This window comes from Lagopus leucura, unplaced genomic scaffold, assembly GCF_019238085.1.
Source record: "Lagopus leucura isolate 7727_CA_CO unplaced genomic scaffold, USGS_WTPT01 Super-Scaffold_100024, whole genome shotgun sequence".
Taxonomy (NCBI): Eukaryota; Metazoa; Chordata; class Aves; order Galliformes; family Phasianidae; genus Lagopus; species Lagopus leucura.
In genome coordinates this window covers 3,399,354-3,417,913 of record NW_024962276.1, presented here as the reverse complement: position 1 = coordinate 3,417,913, position 18,560 = coordinate 3,399,354, and the positions used below count along the sequence as shown (strand labels likewise).

The 18,560-nt window shown below is 42.2% G+C and overlaps 1 protein-coding gene and 1 long non-coding RNA gene across 5 annotated transcripts in view; one reads left to right on the top strand and one right to left on the bottom strand.

Annotated features, from left to right (window-relative positions):
- Nucleotides 1-53: 53 nt before the first annotated feature.
- Nucleotides 54-9,738, bottom strand: LOC122184576. The gene is made up of 4 exons (XR_006180585.1): nucleotides 9,521-9,738; nucleotides 4,349-4,497; nucleotides 1,162-1,253; nucleotides 54-927 (listed from the first exon to the last, which is right to left on the bottom strand). It is a non-coding gene; the product is annotated as an uncharacterized LOC122184576 (long non-coding RNA).
- A 132-nt stretch (nucleotides 9,739-9,870) lies between these two features.
- The window catches only part of RABEP1 (rabaptin, RAB GTPase binding effector protein 1), a 44,141-nt gene continuing 35,451 nt past the window's right edge, over nucleotides 9,871-18,560 (top strand). For 3 of the 4 annotated variants that reach the window (XM_042879626.1, XM_042879625.1, XM_042879624.1), the window contains exon 1: nucleotides 9,871-9,946. In XM_042879626.1, the coding sequence (XP_042735560.1) occupies nucleotides 9,913-9,946 (34 nt within the window). In that variant the 5' untranslated portion in view covers nucleotides 9,871-9,912. Of the gene's footprint in view, nucleotides 10,013-18,560 lie in introns of all 4 variants that reach the window. The other variant, XM_042879627.1, reaches the window with a different exon arrangement.

Sequence of the window (18,560 nt, the reverse complement as noted above, 5' to 3'; positions counted from 1 at the left end):
ATGTTCCAACAAGGACCATAAAAAATACAATCTCAGCTGGCCCATAACAAGAGTAAATTAAGGATGCTTTAATATGCACTCAACAGGGCAAAAAAACGCATCATACTTTCATACAGCTTTACAAATAAAACATATCCTATGTGACTGGTCACAAGTAGAATATAATCAAGCAAGTAGTATACAAGGACAAAATACTTTAAGAATGCATTTTTACATTCTGTTTTTGTAAGAAAATGAGACTCTTATCTACATTGGACAGCCCCAAATAACTCCAAAACTTGTTCATAAATCCCAGTCAACTTTGATAGAGGGCGTTGAAGATATTTAATACCAGCAAATTTTGTGAAAATAGATGGCCAAAAAGACAGATTATTCATCCCTCATTGAAGAAATTGGCTAAACATGAACTCCATTCCCATTAAACATCAGAGAATCCATGCTGAAACACAATCCAAGATACAAATCCGTAGGAAAAAAAGACTTCACTGTTTACAGAACTACTTGTATTGAATGAGACTACAGAGAGATAACATCAGTACAACAGAAACTAATCACCACCACTCAACAAACCTTTTGGAAGCAAGTCAGCAAACACATATGCTTCAATAGAACCAGAGCCTCATGTGACAGGAAGCTTATTAGAGACCCTGTCTCTCATTATTTTGTTTTTGCTTATAACTTCCCAGCAAGAATATTCAATATTGCAAAATAAAGTGGTTTCTTTCACAGACCATCCAGAATGAGAAAGAAATTGGGCCAGACATTCCAGATCCTGAAGAAATTGGTGCCTGTGGAGCTATGGATTTCTACCAGCAAAACATCTGGCACAAAATAGCATTAAATATGAATAACTTTCTTCTCTTTCCTCTTACCACTTGTGTGAGGCACGAATTATAACTTCACTGAAGTCTGTTTGATGTACAAAGCCTGCAAAGAGGAGAAAAAAGAAAAAAACCAGCGCTTTATACATAGCAAGACTCAAAATATTTTATTTCCTCAATAGCATAACCTTGTGAGCTGTTTTTTCTGGTTTCTACATGTCAGACAGTTGCTTCATTGTATTATAAACGCAGCTTAGGAATTCCCATTTGATGCTGTATCATGTTTTTGTTCAGAGATCCAAGAGTCAGGTAAATTCTGGGTATCTGCAACATCACTGACCTGAAAATCTGGTGAAATGTGGAGTCAAGGCTCAGGAAGGGTAACAGGAGCTCTGTGTACTCAGCCTTTCTTCGCTTTTCTTTAAACATTTCCTAAGGCAAAAAAAATAATTATTGAAGTAAAAAGCATAAGAGCCCTTCCTCGTGATGCTCAGCAGTGGCTCGTGATTTGGAAGACAGGGGCTGAGGATTTCTTAACTGTGGGCACTTGCATGTGTTGTATGGCATCAATCATACAACGTGACAACAGCTCGCATTTCCCCTTCTCACTCTTCAACACTGCAGGACTTTTTCTCACGTATAAAGCAGGACTGGCAGTGGAATCTGTCAGTGCTGAGCATTGGGAGAGCATTCACTCACTCCCCCTGGCAGTGAATGCTGGTCTTGCATGGATGCATCCACACCAGGTCCCTACAGTGGGCAGAGAGGTTTTCTATAGACAAAAACTGCCCAGCAGGGTTGAAGTGCACACATGCCAGGCAGCACCTTCCCTAAATCCCTGGATGACCACTCCTTTTTCCGCCACCCTGAGGACAGATAAAAAGCCTTTCAGGGGCATTTTAAGTCAGTGCTGCCATTTCAACCCCACAGATGCCAAAGTGACTTTTATACTCTGCTCAACTAATTGCCAAGCTCCAACAAAGGGAATATAATGGGTTGCACCAGGCAATAAACCATCCTCTACTGGCTCTAGAAACAGGAAAGTAAGAGAGGGAATGCAGAACTGGAACAAGGCACAGACCCAGAGCAGGTCCAAATACTTGCAGGAATTGATTTATCCCAAGGTTTGATACCAGATGTTCTATTCATACAACTTTAACAGAGCACCACAAAACATTAAATGCTTCTCATGCTTTCAGCATTCAAACCATGCCATCTGGGCACTTCTGCCACAAGGCATAAAGAAAACTGTGCTTAATATTAATGAAAGAAACAAGTCCCTCTCTGCAAGTCCAATATAAAAAGGGTTAAGAGCAAACACATGCTAAGTTGTTCTTGGGAATCCTGAACACAACAGAGAGGCTGTCTTGGATTATAGCTTTTCTAATTTATGCCAGCCCAAAGTCTGGTTTTAAGGAGGATGTATTAGTGATATGTTACTAAAACATTGTGATAAACCAGAGTACTCTGCATTTGTGATTAATAAAAACATTTTCATAACATATCAAAAACTGTCTGCTTGTTTACCTAGAGCTTCAATAGATAGCACAGCTCTTGTTCCATGAAGAAGCTGCACTTGGACATTTATTTGGGAATCACTTCATTGCAGATATTAATTAAATGGACTTCTGACCATTTTTAGCCTCATAGATTCCTTGTTGTCTTATCAGCCCCTTCTGTCTGGCCTACCAAAATCCTACAGTCCTATGTGATAAAAACTACAGCTCACTGCACTCTTCTGTGCAAAATCTTTTCTTTGTATCATTTTTCTTCTTAAAACCCAAGGCTACCACATTTGTGAATCTATATACAAAGCTGCTGAGACTGAGCAGGGACAGCTAAAATCAATTCTCCCTTACTTTCTTAACTGCCAGTGTATCTTTCCAACCTCTCTTTGCTCAGTTCACTAAGAGAAAGAACTACAACATAAGGATCTGACCCAATTTTCTCTCTCTGCCATAGCACATTCCTTTAATAAATGGAATTTGCTACTATTCTTGTCTAACTCCCATCTAGTGTTACCTCCATCTCCTCCTGCTTGTGTTCTTTGCTCCCTAGGTCATCAGCTCTTCTTTAGAAGATGTGACCTTCCAGGTTGTCTCATGTTTTCACGACAGGCTGACAACCTTGCCAGTCTTTCTTCAGAAGTCTCTTTTCCAACTGACTGTAGCCTCTTTTTATTAAGATCCTGACTGGCCCCACCAAGTGTAGCCCAAGTGTGAAATGAGCAGAGATGCCTTTATATCAGTGTCATTGAATTTTTCTGTATTTACTCGGATTAAACACTGGATGGTGCTCTTTGCACTTTCATGCCGGCAAAAGCACATTAAAAACAAGCAAACTCCCTGTTCTATTGAGAATTGTCAAAATTCCCAGGGTCAGATACAGTTAAAGATACATGTCTAAGCCTCAAAATCCAGTGGGAAGAGCATGTTTCAACTACACAGAATGTTGCTTAAGCTGCAGTGGAAGAAGCTCAGCTAGGTAAGGACAAATGCCAAAGAAAGTGTCACTGCCTATCACACACAAATCCACCAAGTAGCTGTTTTCACATTCCTCCTCAAATATTTTATTTGCTAATTGGCTCCTTATCAATGTTCTCCATAGCAACAAGAGAGATTTAAGTAGCATAAAGTGGGCTGAGTGACATTATGTCTGCATGTAAATGTAACTTGGATTTTGCATGGAGGAAATGATCTGAAGGAGGTTAACGGCATAATGCGAAACCTCCTGTGGTCTCAGAGAAGAGAGCTTCTTAATGCTGCATGAATGGTGCAAGAGTGAGGCAAGACAGCGTATCCTAGCAGCAAACATTTTTGACAGAATCAAACTGAGTTTCTGTAGGAAATGAGTCCATTTAATCTCTTTAACTGCTTTTATAATAGTCTTCAGCTATTTTTCAGCAGAGGTCAGAAGCCTTTTGATATTTTTAAATATGTAATGAATAAGTAAAGGAGAGAAATACATTTTATGGCAAAAAAAAAAAAAAAAAGAAAGATAGGTGTGGGGGGTAGGAGATGCACATCCTCTTTTTTCCTGCTGTGCTGAACTTCTGTGTATTCCTAGGCAAATTATGCTATCTCTCCAGGTCTTAGCTCCCCCACTCTCTAAACCTAAGATGATTCTTTCTCTTCTGGCTGCACTAAAATGCTCTGTCTCCAGTGAGTGCCATAAAAGTACAAATTATTTTGTGTGTTTGCATTTAAGGGATACAGCTTTGGAAAAGACATCCTGCTAAAATAAAGAAGCAAGTAGAGAAACCATTTTAGCATCTAAGAGAGATCAGGGAAAACAGAGAATAAAAGGTTTCATTACAGTGGACTGGCATTGATAAGATACTGTTGGACCAGCTGTGTCCACCTACTGACCTACGTCCTGTATGTGTGATTTAAGTTTGTACCGACAAGTATTTGGGTCTCTAGTGGAACGAGCACGGGCAGAGCCTCAGAAAAGGCTCAGGAATCACTGAAGAATCCAGCTTGGAAGGAGGACTCCAGCTACACTTTTGGAGCATACAGAAATCCTACCTGAACCAAACTCTTGAGAAGGGTGGGCTTATTCAGCTGAAGGATGTGCAAGGATTCAGTTCACCTCTTCAGCTGCATGGTCCGCTGTTTCTTCAAAGACTGTTCAGTCTTCTTGGTTACCATGTTCAAGTATCTTCAGAAGATATGTTCTAAAAGGGCCATAGTGAGAGTGGTTGGATTAATAAAACCCTCCAAAGCATTGCCATTGGAGTCTTAACACAGAAATCTTTTGGTCACACCATTTAATACAATGCGCATGGGACAATGAATTTTATGGTACTTGTAACATTCCCTCCTTCTCTTGGCAAGTAGAAAATGCAGTCTTTCAAATTTATAGGACATCTGATGTGCTTGTGCCTCAGAAGGAGAAAATGGGATAAATGGCCCAATCCAGAAGATCTGATATTGCTCATCTTATTGGTGTTAATGAACTGGTCTTCTCAAGAATAGGAAGTTGAATGAATGAGATGCCACAGCTAACATTGTTTCTTCTTTTGAAAAATACAACCACATGTAATACTTGCCAGAGCTGCCATTTTAGTGTTCCCAATTCCAAAATACCCATCTAAAACAGCCTTAAAAAGCAGAACCCCTCACTCATTATTATTTTAGCATTTAAAATAAAAATAGAATCTCTTAAATAGGGAGACAAGCAACAGAGTTCTCTCTGCCCTTGTGCCCACTGCTGTATCATGTTGGGCTTTGCTGGATGAGCACTGATGGGTGTGTGGTGACTGACATGGCCTTTACTTGTACTTGCTCTCACTCATTGAAATACAATAGCAGGGCTGGCAGGAGGGGCTCCATGCGTTCACACTTCAACTACTGCAATGCGAAATCCAGCATCTCTGCTTAAATCACTGATAGAGACAGATCTATCAGATGGAGACAGAGCTCAGGCTGAGCATGGCTAAGCAACAGTTCTCCCTAATGCAAGGGTTGAGCAGGCTACATAGTACTAGAAATTTAAACCACTATGGGAAAGTTGGCTGAACCCTGCTGCATCCTTGCCTGTACATCTGCAGACAGATGCAGATAACATGCTAATATAAATGTTGCGGGTCTGAATGGGTTATGGAATATTCTTAGATCTTTCAACAAAGCAACATCTAAGTACAAAGCAGTGTTGTTTTGGGCCTCTCTGCAACGACAGTTCCAATGAAGTGTTGCTGAGCAAGGTTACCCACAAGACTATCCTCTTAATGTGTCCTTTATTATGCTCACGTAATGAGTTTCTGATTCCTTAGTTATTTTGCAATAAGAAAAATTGTTTAGTTTCATGGTGCATCCCAGTATTCAATGAATTTGCCCCTTGGGAATCCAGAAAGCTTTTGAATCTTAATATAGACATCTCTCCAATGAGATCATTAATGTTCAGATATCTAGATCTAGAGCCAATGCAAGCACTTCAATTTTTTGCCTGCCAAATTTTCTTTTTTGGCTTCATTTGCTTCCCATATATTCAAAGAACTGCACCACATGGAATCCTTTAAACGATCGATGGGATAACATAATTTTTCAATTGAAAAGGTTTTTAACCACATAAACTATTCTAGGGTTTACTAAGAAGTTACCATTGCAAATAATGTGATTGTTCCAGACTGAATTCCTTGCATTGCAGAACAACTTTTGAAGCAAAGAGCATGACTGGTTTGGGATTTTCAACCAACCTCTTTATGGTAATACTTAAATGAATGTGAATTTTCTTCAAAAGCTTTGCATTAAAGAGAAAGGATGAAAGTCTGCAAACACTCATATCTGCAGAACTAATGCTTAATGCTAATGACCCATCAATCTCAACAAGAGGAAAATAAATGTTTAAACATTGGGAAACTCTGAACACTTTCCGATTTAAGCTTTTTATTTGCTTTAAAAAATGAGAAGAAACAGTTGACAAATTCTGGCAAACCTGGAAACATATAAAGTACAAGCAATAACTTCTGGTTTCCATCTTCTCTTTTCCTAGAAGGACAAGTCTATTACTTGCCTGTTGAATAAACCAACGGCTTGCTGTTGTGAGCAGCTGAGTCCTTCCGTAGAGAAGTGAGCAGCTTCTTTTCCCTTGGGCTTCACTTGCAAAAAAACACATTTGTTTTTTTCCTGTCATATACTTACTTTCTCCACATCAGGTCTTCCCTGTTGTGTTAGTCTTCTTGTGCTTTGCCCAATAAACGAGATCGTTACCAAAATCTTCACTAAGGCCTACTGATAGTCACCTGGGATACATGAGCAGTTGCTCCCAGGTTAGTTCTTCTAGTTGCTCAGTCTTCTGGTCCTCAGTTCTGCCACTGTATCCACTAACTGTGCTAGTCTGGTAACCCACTAGGCAGCTTCCCAAATCTACCTTGTTAATCAGCTTTCTTGGATGGATTGAATTAAACAGTGGGTGGTTTATGAGATGAATTACATTATGAAGCAGGGTCTGTAATTTGCTGCTGCATACTCCTACCATACAAGGCACAACGGAATCAAAATAATTTGTGGCCAGCAAGCCAGTAAAGCAATATAAATGGGAAACAGCACACTTCAGAGGAACTTTCTGATATCCGTTTTGATTCTCTTCTATAGACCAGGTTCTCATTTGCCACACATCAGTCTGTTCCCACTGAATTCACATCAGATGTAGACTCAGCCTTGCAGGTCCAGAACTTCAGTTTAGCTTTTTAAAAGAATGCATTTTTTGTAGATTCAGCTTAGTTATGGTACAAAACAGTGGTGTCTTGTACCATATGAAAGTAAAGGAACTAGCCCTATATTTTATTAGCCTCGCTTCCTGGGAAAAGAAAGCTGTTACAATCATATTCTTCATTGGTCTGACCCCCAGAGCAACGAAGCCCCAGTCCTCTGATCATGCACATGAAAGGACTTGCTGTGACATCCCCCTAAGCTGTGTACTTTGCTGCAAGTGGAGGTAAAACACGTGGAATTGTGTCTTGTCCTGACATGGAACTGGGATAAAGCCAGAGTAAACTCAACCAGATCTGTGATCTGGGAGTAGTTATACAGATAAAAGCAAAGATCATTACACTCTCCAAAAATACATGCCTCAGCTGAGGTTAAAGTGCCCCAATGAAAGCCACACAAAGAGAGATTTCTGCGCACTCAAAAAAGTAGGAAAAGTTTCATTTGGAACTTGAGCGTTTACAGGCACTGAAGTCAGTCAACCACAAAACAGGGATCTATTAGGAAAAGATTTAATTAGCTCTTCTGCTACTTATTCATTTTATTTCCTTCAAAGAAAAAAAAAATCTCTCTTAGATATGTCATGCAAATTATTTCACTACACCCTTCCCAAACAAATAATCTCAGTACCCCTGAGTTTACTCCTGGTCTCCAGACAACCATGGACTGTACAAACTTACTGCTTGTCACTGGATGTTACTGTTTAAACAAAAGCTGCACGCTTACCTTTCTCAGCAAGTCTGTGAGATTAAATTTCAGGCAAAGTGCAAGGTGACAGCCCCTCTGCATCTGCTACTAATGGAGCACACACTCTTCATCTTCTCTTCTAACTTCTGTCTACTGCTTGTGGTACTTACACTGACAATGTCCATGTTGGACTGTTAGACCAAATATACCTGATAAAAGTGTATGGAAATCTAGGAGTTTTATTATTGCTGGAGAAAATTATTCTCCTGAATAAATAAGTCTATCCACCTGCAGCTCTCTAGAGCTAAGCCATGTCTCACTGATTCATTAACACTGCACCTGTCTAACATTTACAGCATGGGAACTGGCATTCAGCCTTTTGGTTTCTGCTGGTATTGCCACTGCAACAGACCTGTTTCCATGACTGCTGTTAAACTTTGCTTATCACTTTTCGTGTGTAGCTAAGTATGTTGGAAGATCAGGACTATAAAAACTACAAGCGTTTAGAATTAAATGGGACGCTGGGGAGGCATAGAGAAAGTTACCCAATTGTTCCACATCACAAGACATTGTGAATAGCTACTCCATAAACCTTTGCATCTGTCAAGTCCACTTGCTACCCAGAAAAAGAAAAAAATATTAAACAAGAACCATACCAATGAAGTTAATACTACTTTAGGGGGTCTAATCCTGGACCAATTAATGTGAGTGGGAGTTTTGCCTTGACATGAACAAGATGAAAGCAGCTGTTAATATGCGTGGTTTGGGGTACTCATTTGAACATACACAAGGATGGAATTTCCAAACCTCATTTCCCACAGGTAGGACTAGATTTTCAAAAGGATTTATTGTGTCCAATGCTTAATATTCAGCTACTTCTAAAAGAGCCTAGGAAGCAGCTAAGAAATTTTGAAATAGACAGGTGGTAGTGATGAGATGCTTGAAGGACTGTGTTTCTAAGCCAGCAATTCTGACTGTTTAGCAATCCCAAGGTCTCCAACACCCTTGAAAAGAAAACTGATAGCTTGCATTGTGAATAGAGGTAAGTAAGTTTTCACCTAAGGACCACTTTTTACAACAGCAAAGACGGAGACTACGTACTTCAAATTGGGTTAAAATGGGTAACATGATCAAAATGGGCAAAACATAGAGGAATAGTTTTCAAAGGCTCCTCCTCTATCTTAAGATTGTTCTGACTGAACAACAATTTAATTTGAAATGCAGAATTCTATGTCTTGTCACAGTTTGATAGCAAGGCCTAAAGAAATGCGGTCACAAGTGAGGGGTCAGTACAAAGTCCTATGAGACTCAGTTTAAAAATGATTGCTTTTAGATTTGCTCTCCACAACTCCCTGAAAGGAGGTTATAGCAAGGTGGGGAATGGCTTTTCCTCCCAGGTAAACAGCAAAAAGACAAAAAGGCTTCACATTGCACCAGGGAAGGTTCAGATTGGATACTGGAAAAAAGTTCTTGCCATAAAGAGTAGTGATGCAGTGGCACAGCTGTACGGGAGGGTGCTGGGGTCGCTGTCCTTGGAGGTGCTCAAGAAACATGGAGATGTGGCAGTGAGGGATGTGGTTTAGTGGGCAGTATTGGTGGCAGGTAGATGGTCAGACTAGATGGTCTCAGAGGTCTTTTCTAACCTTAATGATTCTGTGATTCCAAACCAACCAGGAGAGGAGGATCCAGCCCGTGACAGGATTTGGTATCACATGTATTCCAATGTTGTTCTCAGTGATTTTATAGCCTCTAAACACTGTACACCTCCTTTGGTATTAAAAAGTAGAGCCAAGACGTATTTACCTGCTGAGGTGGAAGGACCGACAGCCTCCTCCGCCAGCATGGGGCTCCTGGTGAGCAGGAGGTCCTTCAAGACGCCAGGCTGCTTCGCTATAGCAGCCGTCCTGACTCCGGCGAAACCGCCCAGCGCAGCTCACATCCCTCCTCACACAGCGCGGCCCACCCGATCCCGCGGGCGGCAGCCGCTCCCGTGCTCTTACCGTGGGCGCCTGCGCGGCGCTCCTCCTCCTCCTCCTCCCGCCGCCGGCGGCCGCTGTCAGGATGAGGCGGAGGAGGCGGAGGCCCGGGCCGGCAGCTCCCGTCTCTCGCCGGGGCCCCCTGGCGTAGCGGTTCCCGCTCCGACGCCGCGGCTGGAGGCGGAGGAGGCCGCGGCGGCGCCGCCGCCCGCCGGAACCATGGCCCAGCCGGGCCCCAGCGCCCCGACGGACGGTAATGGGGAAGCGGCCTCGCCGCGTCGAGCCGAGCGGCCTGCCCGAACGGCGCCGGCTGGGGACGGTGAGCGCGGCCCTACCGGGCCGCGGGGATCGGAGCGGGGCGGGCGGCGCGGGGAGCGCACGGAGAGGCCCGAGCGGCCCGGCTGGGCGTGAGGGGAGGGCGGCGGGGAGAGGCGGCCGGGGAAGGCCCTGAGAAGGCGAGGAGGACACGGCAGCCGGCTGATCTGGGTTTATTGTGGAGCGAGGGCGGCTCCCGAGCGTGCACGAGGAGGGAGGGCGGCCGTGGAGAGGACGCCGCTTGCTAGGGAAGGGGATCTGCGGTGCTGGGGGAGGAGGGAGGTGCGGGCACTCAGTGCACGGCCGGCTCATCCCAGTGGTGCTGGGGGCTCTCGGGCTCGGGTCAGGAGCTCTGCGTGGACAGTGAGTTCGTGAGGTGCAAAACACAAAGGCAGTGACAGCTGTTCTTACCTGTGTAGGAGGTTCCTGTCATGGAAAGGATATTGCTTTCTTTTTCGTGAGGAATTACGGATGAGGAAATAATTCATTTTTTTCGCCTGTGGAATAGATCACAGAACTGTCTGCGTGTCAGAAAAGCTGCCGTTAGTGCTTTATGTGGAAGATGGGCTTGAAGGAACGATGCTAAGGACAGTGTTTAATGAGATGCGTGGAAAAAGGATGAGAGAGCAAGAAATCTTAAGTCGAAGCTGATCAGAACATGGAAACAGGAGGCCTGGGGCCAGATGTGCAGAACCTTGAAGGATTGGTGCTTACCCTGGCGTGGCACTGTGACAGGGGACTCTTTTTTTAGACAGCAGATGAGTTTCCCTGGGAAAGTACTCTGTGAGAAAAGGGGAGTGATGTATCCTTAATTATGCGTATCTAGGGAATTGTGCGGGCTTTCTGTTGTTGTTGCATTTACACAGGAAAGTGCTTATTCTCGGGGACTGCAGTCTACCTTGTCAAAGTGTTTATGATGAAGGAGCATAGAGTTATTTATTTTTTTTCCCCCTTTGTTAAGGTCAATGACTGCATGCTCATCTTTTGAGAGCGCTGAAGGGAAGGTGAATTTACTTGCTGCCATGACTGTAAGGTTACCCTTGGTGTGGGTTGCTGTGTACCTTCTGGTGAATAACCATTGTTTATTGTTCTTTAGCCTTTTCTGGAGAGAGCGCTACAGAACAGCTTGCAACAAATTTTCTTCTTGGCTCTTGCAGAGAATTTGACTGCAGGTGTGTTGTGGAACTGTGCAAGCATTTGCTGCTTGACCAGGAAAGGTAGCTGTATGTGAGTTGCTGTTAGAAGTTACAAGTTGGGTAGATTTTTGTCACTGTTTAAAAAGAAGACAAAAGATGCAGGTAACATTAAGTAATTTCATAGGTTGATGAAGTCTGTCTGGTAAGAGGTGTGGATTGCTGTCTTTCTCATGCTTTTTCTACAAGAAGGTGAGGATGCTGTAAATAAGACCCATGGTGGGGGAATGTGGCTGAAAGTTGGATGGATTCTGAAAAATGCTTGCTGTGTTCTTGCACTGAAGAGTTGAGAGCTTCTAAAATGGCTCCTTTCCCTTTTGGCAGTAATAGGATCTGTTTGTTTTGTGTTTTTCTTTTCATCAACTTTGATCAATATGCTATTGTTCTCAAGACTGTTGGATTTATTTTTAAGGAACTTGTCAACAACTATGCCTTGAAACTTCTCTGTTGTATTTTAATATATAGAAAGTGTTGAAGAAGTGACTTATTCAATGTTCTTGGCTGTCTGCACTGAATTTATTGCTTAAGGGAATAGTGTAATCTCTGATTTAAGATCACGTGTGACAAAATAGTGCTGGATTAGTATATTCCTCCAAGGAAATAATCACAGCTTTGTTACAGTTACTTATGTTGATTATAAGTACCATATACATTCTTCACCTGCACAAGATGTTGCCTATGCTTTGGGGATTTCTTTGATCCTGAAAACATGTATAAAAGACTCTAGTAGAGAAAAAAATGGGATGATGTAAGAGGAATTGTATATAGGATATATATTCCATTCTACTGCTTCACTGTGTTATTCCTTCCCCTCTTCTAATATAAATATGGGCATTAGAATAGTTGTTAGGTCCTACGCTGTTTTTGTACTTTGGCTTAGTACAGAAGTTAATAACCCTCTGATTCTTCTGTGTGGGGTAATAGAGTTTCCATATGATAACAATCGCACAGAGGCTGAGAGCAGAGTCCTCTGGCTGCTCATGTGGCTTTGTGCACTGTGCTGTTAACTCTTGGCTGATTATGTCAACCTGGGTTGCAAGTAGACGCGTGCTTATTGATCCTGGTCACCGTGGCTTTTGGGAGGTTTTTTATTAATGCGTGTCATCTGGGTTGTGTGACTGGCATAGTAATGCCTAATTTAAAAATATATGTTTTCATTTTGAAGATAACATGGCTCTCACCTTCCTTGGGCTTAATTCAGAGCTGGGTGCTTGCCATCTCCAAAAATACAAAATGTTTTGACATAATTTTTCCCTGTCAGAATGCTTAGGCTTCAGCATCATTCTCCTGCTTGTATCTGGAAAATGCTTCAATGAGGAAACTATTGTTACATCAAACACTACTTCTTCAGGGCTTAAAATAATAATAATCGCATGCAAATTATTTGCAAATTGAAATCTTACTGTATTAGTAAACTTAAACCATTGGTACGCTCCAACTGATAAATAGCACAACCATTGATATCAGCCTGTAAAGGAAACTGTCTCGTTGGCGCAGTCTGTCGTATTAACAAGGAAAATTACCAGCCAAGAGTACAATATTGGTGTAAGTCTCTCTTACGCTGTGCTTGGGCCAGCAAAAATACTGTGTCTCTTTGTGGTCAGAGCTTATGCCAACTCTCAGTGGAGAAGACTGCTCATATAGGGGCTGGAGGATGCTGTCATATTGAATTTAGTACCACCAGCAGCACCATGGGTGCACTGTTGCCCTGTGCAAGTCACGTGGGATTCTAACAAGAGCAGAGATCTTTCTGTTGTGTTTCTCACGTATCTCAGAGTTTGGGCATGGCTACTGGAGGAGTCTGGTACGTCATGTGGAAAATTAAGTAACCATCTTTAACGTTCTGCATCTTCCACTGCTACATTTCTAGTTATTTTCCCTACAAATGTCACTCAAGTAAAATTGAAATATCTGAAAATGCTATTACTCATCTCAAAAGGTAGGTGTGGCTGGTAAGGGACTGGTTTCAAGCACTGAAGTTCAGCTCTGTGTTGTTGATGTAACTGTCAAATATTAAGCTCTTTTCTCTTGAGTAATAACAACGAAATTGCTGGTACTTTCCAAGAGCCAAAAATGTCTTCCGTTTTATTTTTCTTGCTTTTAATTTAGTACATTATTAGTGACTAATATTATTAAACAAGTACGTTTAACTAAAAAAAAAAAACCCACAAATTAATGCCTCTCTTTTTAAGTTGTATTTTTTTCAGTATTTGTTCAGTGGTCACATCTGGAATTTGGCTTCAAAAGTGAAGCAGACACCTTGAGCACACAGATTTCCACCAAGTAGAATTTCAGAGGAAGTGCTGCTCAGCTCAGCAGGTCGGTGTGCTCGGCAGTGGAAATACGCACATTTGGGGTCCCTGTTTCACTTCTGGAGCCAAGTCCCAAATCTCTCTCTTAATTTTGAAAAACGCACTGAGTCTGTTGGTTAAAATTAGCTGCTGACTTGCCTGAAGGCGCAAAGAGTATGCTTTAACACATGGGCCATCTCTCTTACATTTTGAAGGCTGGGAAATATAAATTCTTTGCCCGTTTTATAGTTTCTTGGCTAGTTCACCATCATCACAGACAAGATGGCCTTAGTAAATGTTTTCTTTCCTTTCTGGCCTGATGCCTCAAGATGCTTTCCCATAGCCCGCTGTGGGTGGAGCACATTCCCACTGTGGAACTAGACTGTGTGCTGCCTTGAAAGTGGTCGAGGAAGGAATTTTATTTTAAGACTTTTAAGAAGCTAAAACAAATAATGTCTCACAGTGTTGGGAAGGGACCAAATCCCATCGGCTCCATAGCGGGTGATGCTGAATGGCTTCCTGGGTTTTCACTCCAGGCGCTTTATTAAAAAACATGCCTAAGATGTGAAGTTTTCTATGTTATATTTAGGTGAGGATTTTTGTTTAAATGAAAGTTTGTCTTTTAAACGAAACACATGGAATTATGGCTTTACTCCAACTGAAGTCTTGTAAGATAAGCACTGATAACGTTGATAAGCAGCACTTACTATGCAGATTTCTAAGCAGTACCTGACACCGAGCTGGAGGGGGGTGGGAAAAATGCAAGACAATAGCAAGCAGTAAATGCCATCTTGTGTGGTTTTTAGGAGGAACATCTTCCACTCCAGAGGTCTTGTGGTTCATAGGCTTTACTTGCAGGCTTGTTTTCTGAACCTGGGATAGTGGTGTCTGAGTTAATGGTACCAGTCTCTGCAAGTTACTCTATAAATAGTGTAAGTATTGTGTAATTTTAGTCATGGTATAGTCAGTTAAGCATGATAGTGAATTATCTCTGGAAAAATGTAAATCATTTGATATCTTCATATAAATTGACATAATGAACGCGTGAGTAGTGCAATCTTAGTCTGTATCTTTCAGAAGGAAGAGAATTGCTCTTTGGTACTTCGCTTGAGAAAAATGTCTGGGTTGTCATGTGACTTTATCAGTGGTGCATATAGTGCCTTAAAATTGCAGAATTGCAGCACGTCTGTTAATATAGTGATGCATTTTATTTGCATAATAGCTCGTAAGTACAAAATGAATGGCCCGGTTAATTTATTTGCTAAGTCAGGGGTATTTCAGCCTGTGGTCTTCAGACCCCTGTTGCTTAGGGACTGCCTCTGTTCTACTTTCTATGGACTCTGCAACAGAAACCCAAACACATCTGTTGTGACAGGGCTTTAATTCCTTCTATTTTATTTTATGTTTTTTTAAATAAAGGAGGCCTGGATGGTTGTGGGGGGAAAAAAGACTGAAAAAACATGTATTTAACGTGACAGAACAGAGCCAACCTCCTTAGGTATCCGTAATATCAGAAGGGTGGCTGGAAACTTCTGCAGATGCTTTCTTATCTTACAGTATGCCCAAGTCATTTGTTAAGAAAACCTGATGAATTGCTGCATTTGTTGTATTTTTCTTTCCCCACTCATGTCTGCTTCTCTCAGCTGTGGCTTCTTCTGGCTGTCAGCTGACTCATGGTGCATCTCCTCTCCTGCCTTCATCCTATGCTCCTCTTCCATGGCCCAGCTCCTCCACATACAGCACAGAGAAAAATAAAAGCTTTCAACTCACCCTTCACATGTTCCATCTCCCCTGGCAATTTCTGTTTCCGGGCAGTGAAGTGACAGGGTAACTCTTCTGAAATGTTGCCTTACACGACCTTTGGGCACAGATTCTTCCTCTCTGAGGTCAAATGGCTGCCTGTTTGGCTGGCTTGGACAACTGCTGCTCCTCAGCTGATTCTATCTGCTTCCTCTTTAGTTCTCCTTTCTCGTCTATCTCCTCACCTCCCTTAAACATGCTTATCTCCAGCAGTCCTGCTGCTGCTGCTGTCCTTGCCCTCATTTCAGCTGCCCTGTTCCTAACTTGCTCTGCTCACAAGTTAGCACATCCTCTGCATCTGCTTCCTCCATGCCTCCATTCTGCTTCTTCTGGAGAAAACTCTGTGGCTGCTCAAACTTCCTCCATTAGAAATTTCTTCTTTTTTCTTTTCTGCACAGCATGTTCCAGCCGTGCTGGTTCTCAGCCTATTCACTGTTTTGTCCTGGGTTGTGTTTTTTTTGCTTTTTTTTTTAGTTGTTCTTAAGTTCTCTTCAGCTACTTTTACTGAGAAGATTCTGTGCTTTACTCTTGATACAGAGCAGGTACTCACCTGCTACCTGCTTTTAAACTTCCAGCTTCTCAGTGTTTTCTCAGAACAGACTGTAGTATTTGGCAGGCAGTCCACTGACTTCAGCTTTCTCTTCATCATGAGACTGGCTGACATCTAATTCTTTAATACCTTGGTTTCTTTATTTGTAAACCAAAGCAGTTATGCATCACAGATTGCAAAAAGTAATTGCTTTGGAAAGGTAGAAGAACACGAGAGCTCCAACGTTCTCTTACCAGAGCCGTTCTGAAGAAGAGGCTTTGAGAGAGAGCAGGAAGCTTCCACCATGCAAAGTGCTCTGAACTGTGGGCAGCTGAGAGCCCTGCCATGCCTTGTGGGTCCAGCAGCGTTAATAACAGGAAAATAACTGAAGATCTTAAAACAAAATCCACTAAGTCCAATGTAGTTACTTCATAAACAGGAGAGGCTTGTTGTCCTGTGATGCCTCATGCCAGGGGAAAAAAATTAATTTTTGGTTAGCATTTGTTTTCTACTAAAGCTTTGAGCGTTTTGAAATTAACTTTTTAAGTAAAGCTATCTATTATTGTATTTCTGCTCCACTGAAATTATACATGGCAAAATAAATAAATAAATAAATAAATAAAAAAAATGGAATCAGTAGTTGAAAGAGGAAAATCATTTACTGTGATACTCCTGAGAATCTGTTTTGTGGATTAAGAGATGAACTGGGAGGCAAACCAAACCAGTGTTGCCAATTCCTTTAAGAAAGTTACCTGAACAGGCTGTGCCCTTTTTTCCTGCATTTCTTGATGCATGTATTTAACTTACAGGCAGTTGCAGCAAGGCTTTAAATGGCAGCAAGAGAGAAAAATAAGCAAATTGTAAAACAGAAAGATGATTCTTTTACCTTCTTAGGTTTTTGTCCCAGTGCTTCCATGCCTGACTGTTCACGTGCTGTACCCCTGCCTCGGTACTGTCACTTTGTATTTGCATGTCTGGTCACCCTGAAAATATTCCCCAGCAAAAGTATTCTTTGTGTTACATTTTAACCTCTGCTGCATCAGTGCAGTGATTAGATTGGCAACGTGGTTGGTTACATTAAAGAAAAAACCAGAATGGAGTAACTTGCTGGCCCTAATTTGGCTACAGCCATGGAGTGTAAAAGTAATCCTGATGTCTGTATTTTCATTGTCATTAGCTTAATCTATGAAGACAGAAGCACAGATGAGTGCTAGAAGCTACTGCTCAAGTGGTGATTATCTCAACCGTCCGCTCTAAATGTTGATCTCTGGTACCCTTTAGGAGAATTGTATTTCCCAAGGCCTGCTGAAGATCGTGCTGGACTCCTATTGACTACAGACACTACAGAATTACAACATTCATCTCACACTAACAGTGGTCTGTGCCAGAATCGCTGTGATGTAATTGAGCTGTGGTGTTACTTGGTTTATTGAATAGGAAGCGTAAACGTGGTTCTGTTTGTTCAATTCATCTCATAAACCACCATCGTGGTCATGTGGTACAGCTTTTAAATTTTCTTTCAAGGACAATTAACAAGTTTTGAAATTAGTTTCAAGTAATGCTTTCTTAATTGTCAGCTCGCAATGCCTGTTTACATTTTTTTCTTTGTGTTGTATCTAGAGACATGTGATAAATTAACAGGAAAGCAACTAGCCAAACTCTGGACTCTGTGTTTGACTGATGCTTCTAACTGTGAAAATATTATAACTATCTGTCTGGTCTTCACAGTTTCTGTTTGATTTATAGATGAAACTGGAGACGAAGATGTTCACTCTCTAAACAGTGCCAAAAATCCTGGTGTTAGAAAGGTTGCCTTCATTGGAGGCACATAGGCTGATGTTTACGTGATGATGCATCAGGATGGGTTGTAACAGCACATTGGAGGGTCTCCTTTAACTGCAGTTTTGTATCGGTGTACTTGCTTTTGGATAAAAGTAAATGTGAGCCTACTCTAGTTCTAAAATAGAGCTGTTCTCCACTATATTTCTATCTGCTGCTCTAGGTTTTAACCCAGTCTAAATGCATCTCTACATGAGCAACCCATTCGGTTGCGTTAGATCAGAATGTGTGTGTATGTGCAAATACAAAGAGGAAACCTGATTTTGCATTCTGATACAGATTCAAGGCCAATGGCTTACTGGGGTGCATTAAAAAGAGCGTGGCCAGCAGGTCGAGGGAGGTGATCCTCCCCCTCTACTCTGCCCTGGTAAGACCTCATCTGGAGCACTGCGTCCAGTTCTGGGCTCCCCAGTACAAAAAAGACAGGGATCTCTTGGAAAGAGTCCAGCGGAGGGCCACGAAGATGGTGAAGGGCCTGGATGAGGAAAGGGGTCTGCAATGAGGAAAGGCTGAGTGAACTGGGTCTGTTCAGCATGGAGAAAAGGAGACTGAGAGGGGACCTGATCCAGGTCTATAAATATCTAAGGTGTGGGGGGCAGAATGGCGAGGCCGGACTCTTTTCAGTGGTGCATGGAGACAGGACAAGGGGAAATGGCCAGAAACTGGAGCATAGGAAGTTCCGCACAAATGTGTGCAAGAACTTCTTTACAGTGAGGTGACGGAGCACTGGAACAGGCTGCCCAGGGAGGTGGTGGAGTCTCCTTCTCTGGAGATGTTCAAGACCTGCCTGGATGCCTACCTGTGCGACCTGGTGCAGGGAACCTGCTTTGGCAGGGGGGTTGGACTCGATGATCTCTGGAGGTCCCTTCCAACCCCTACAATTCTGTGATTCTGTGATTC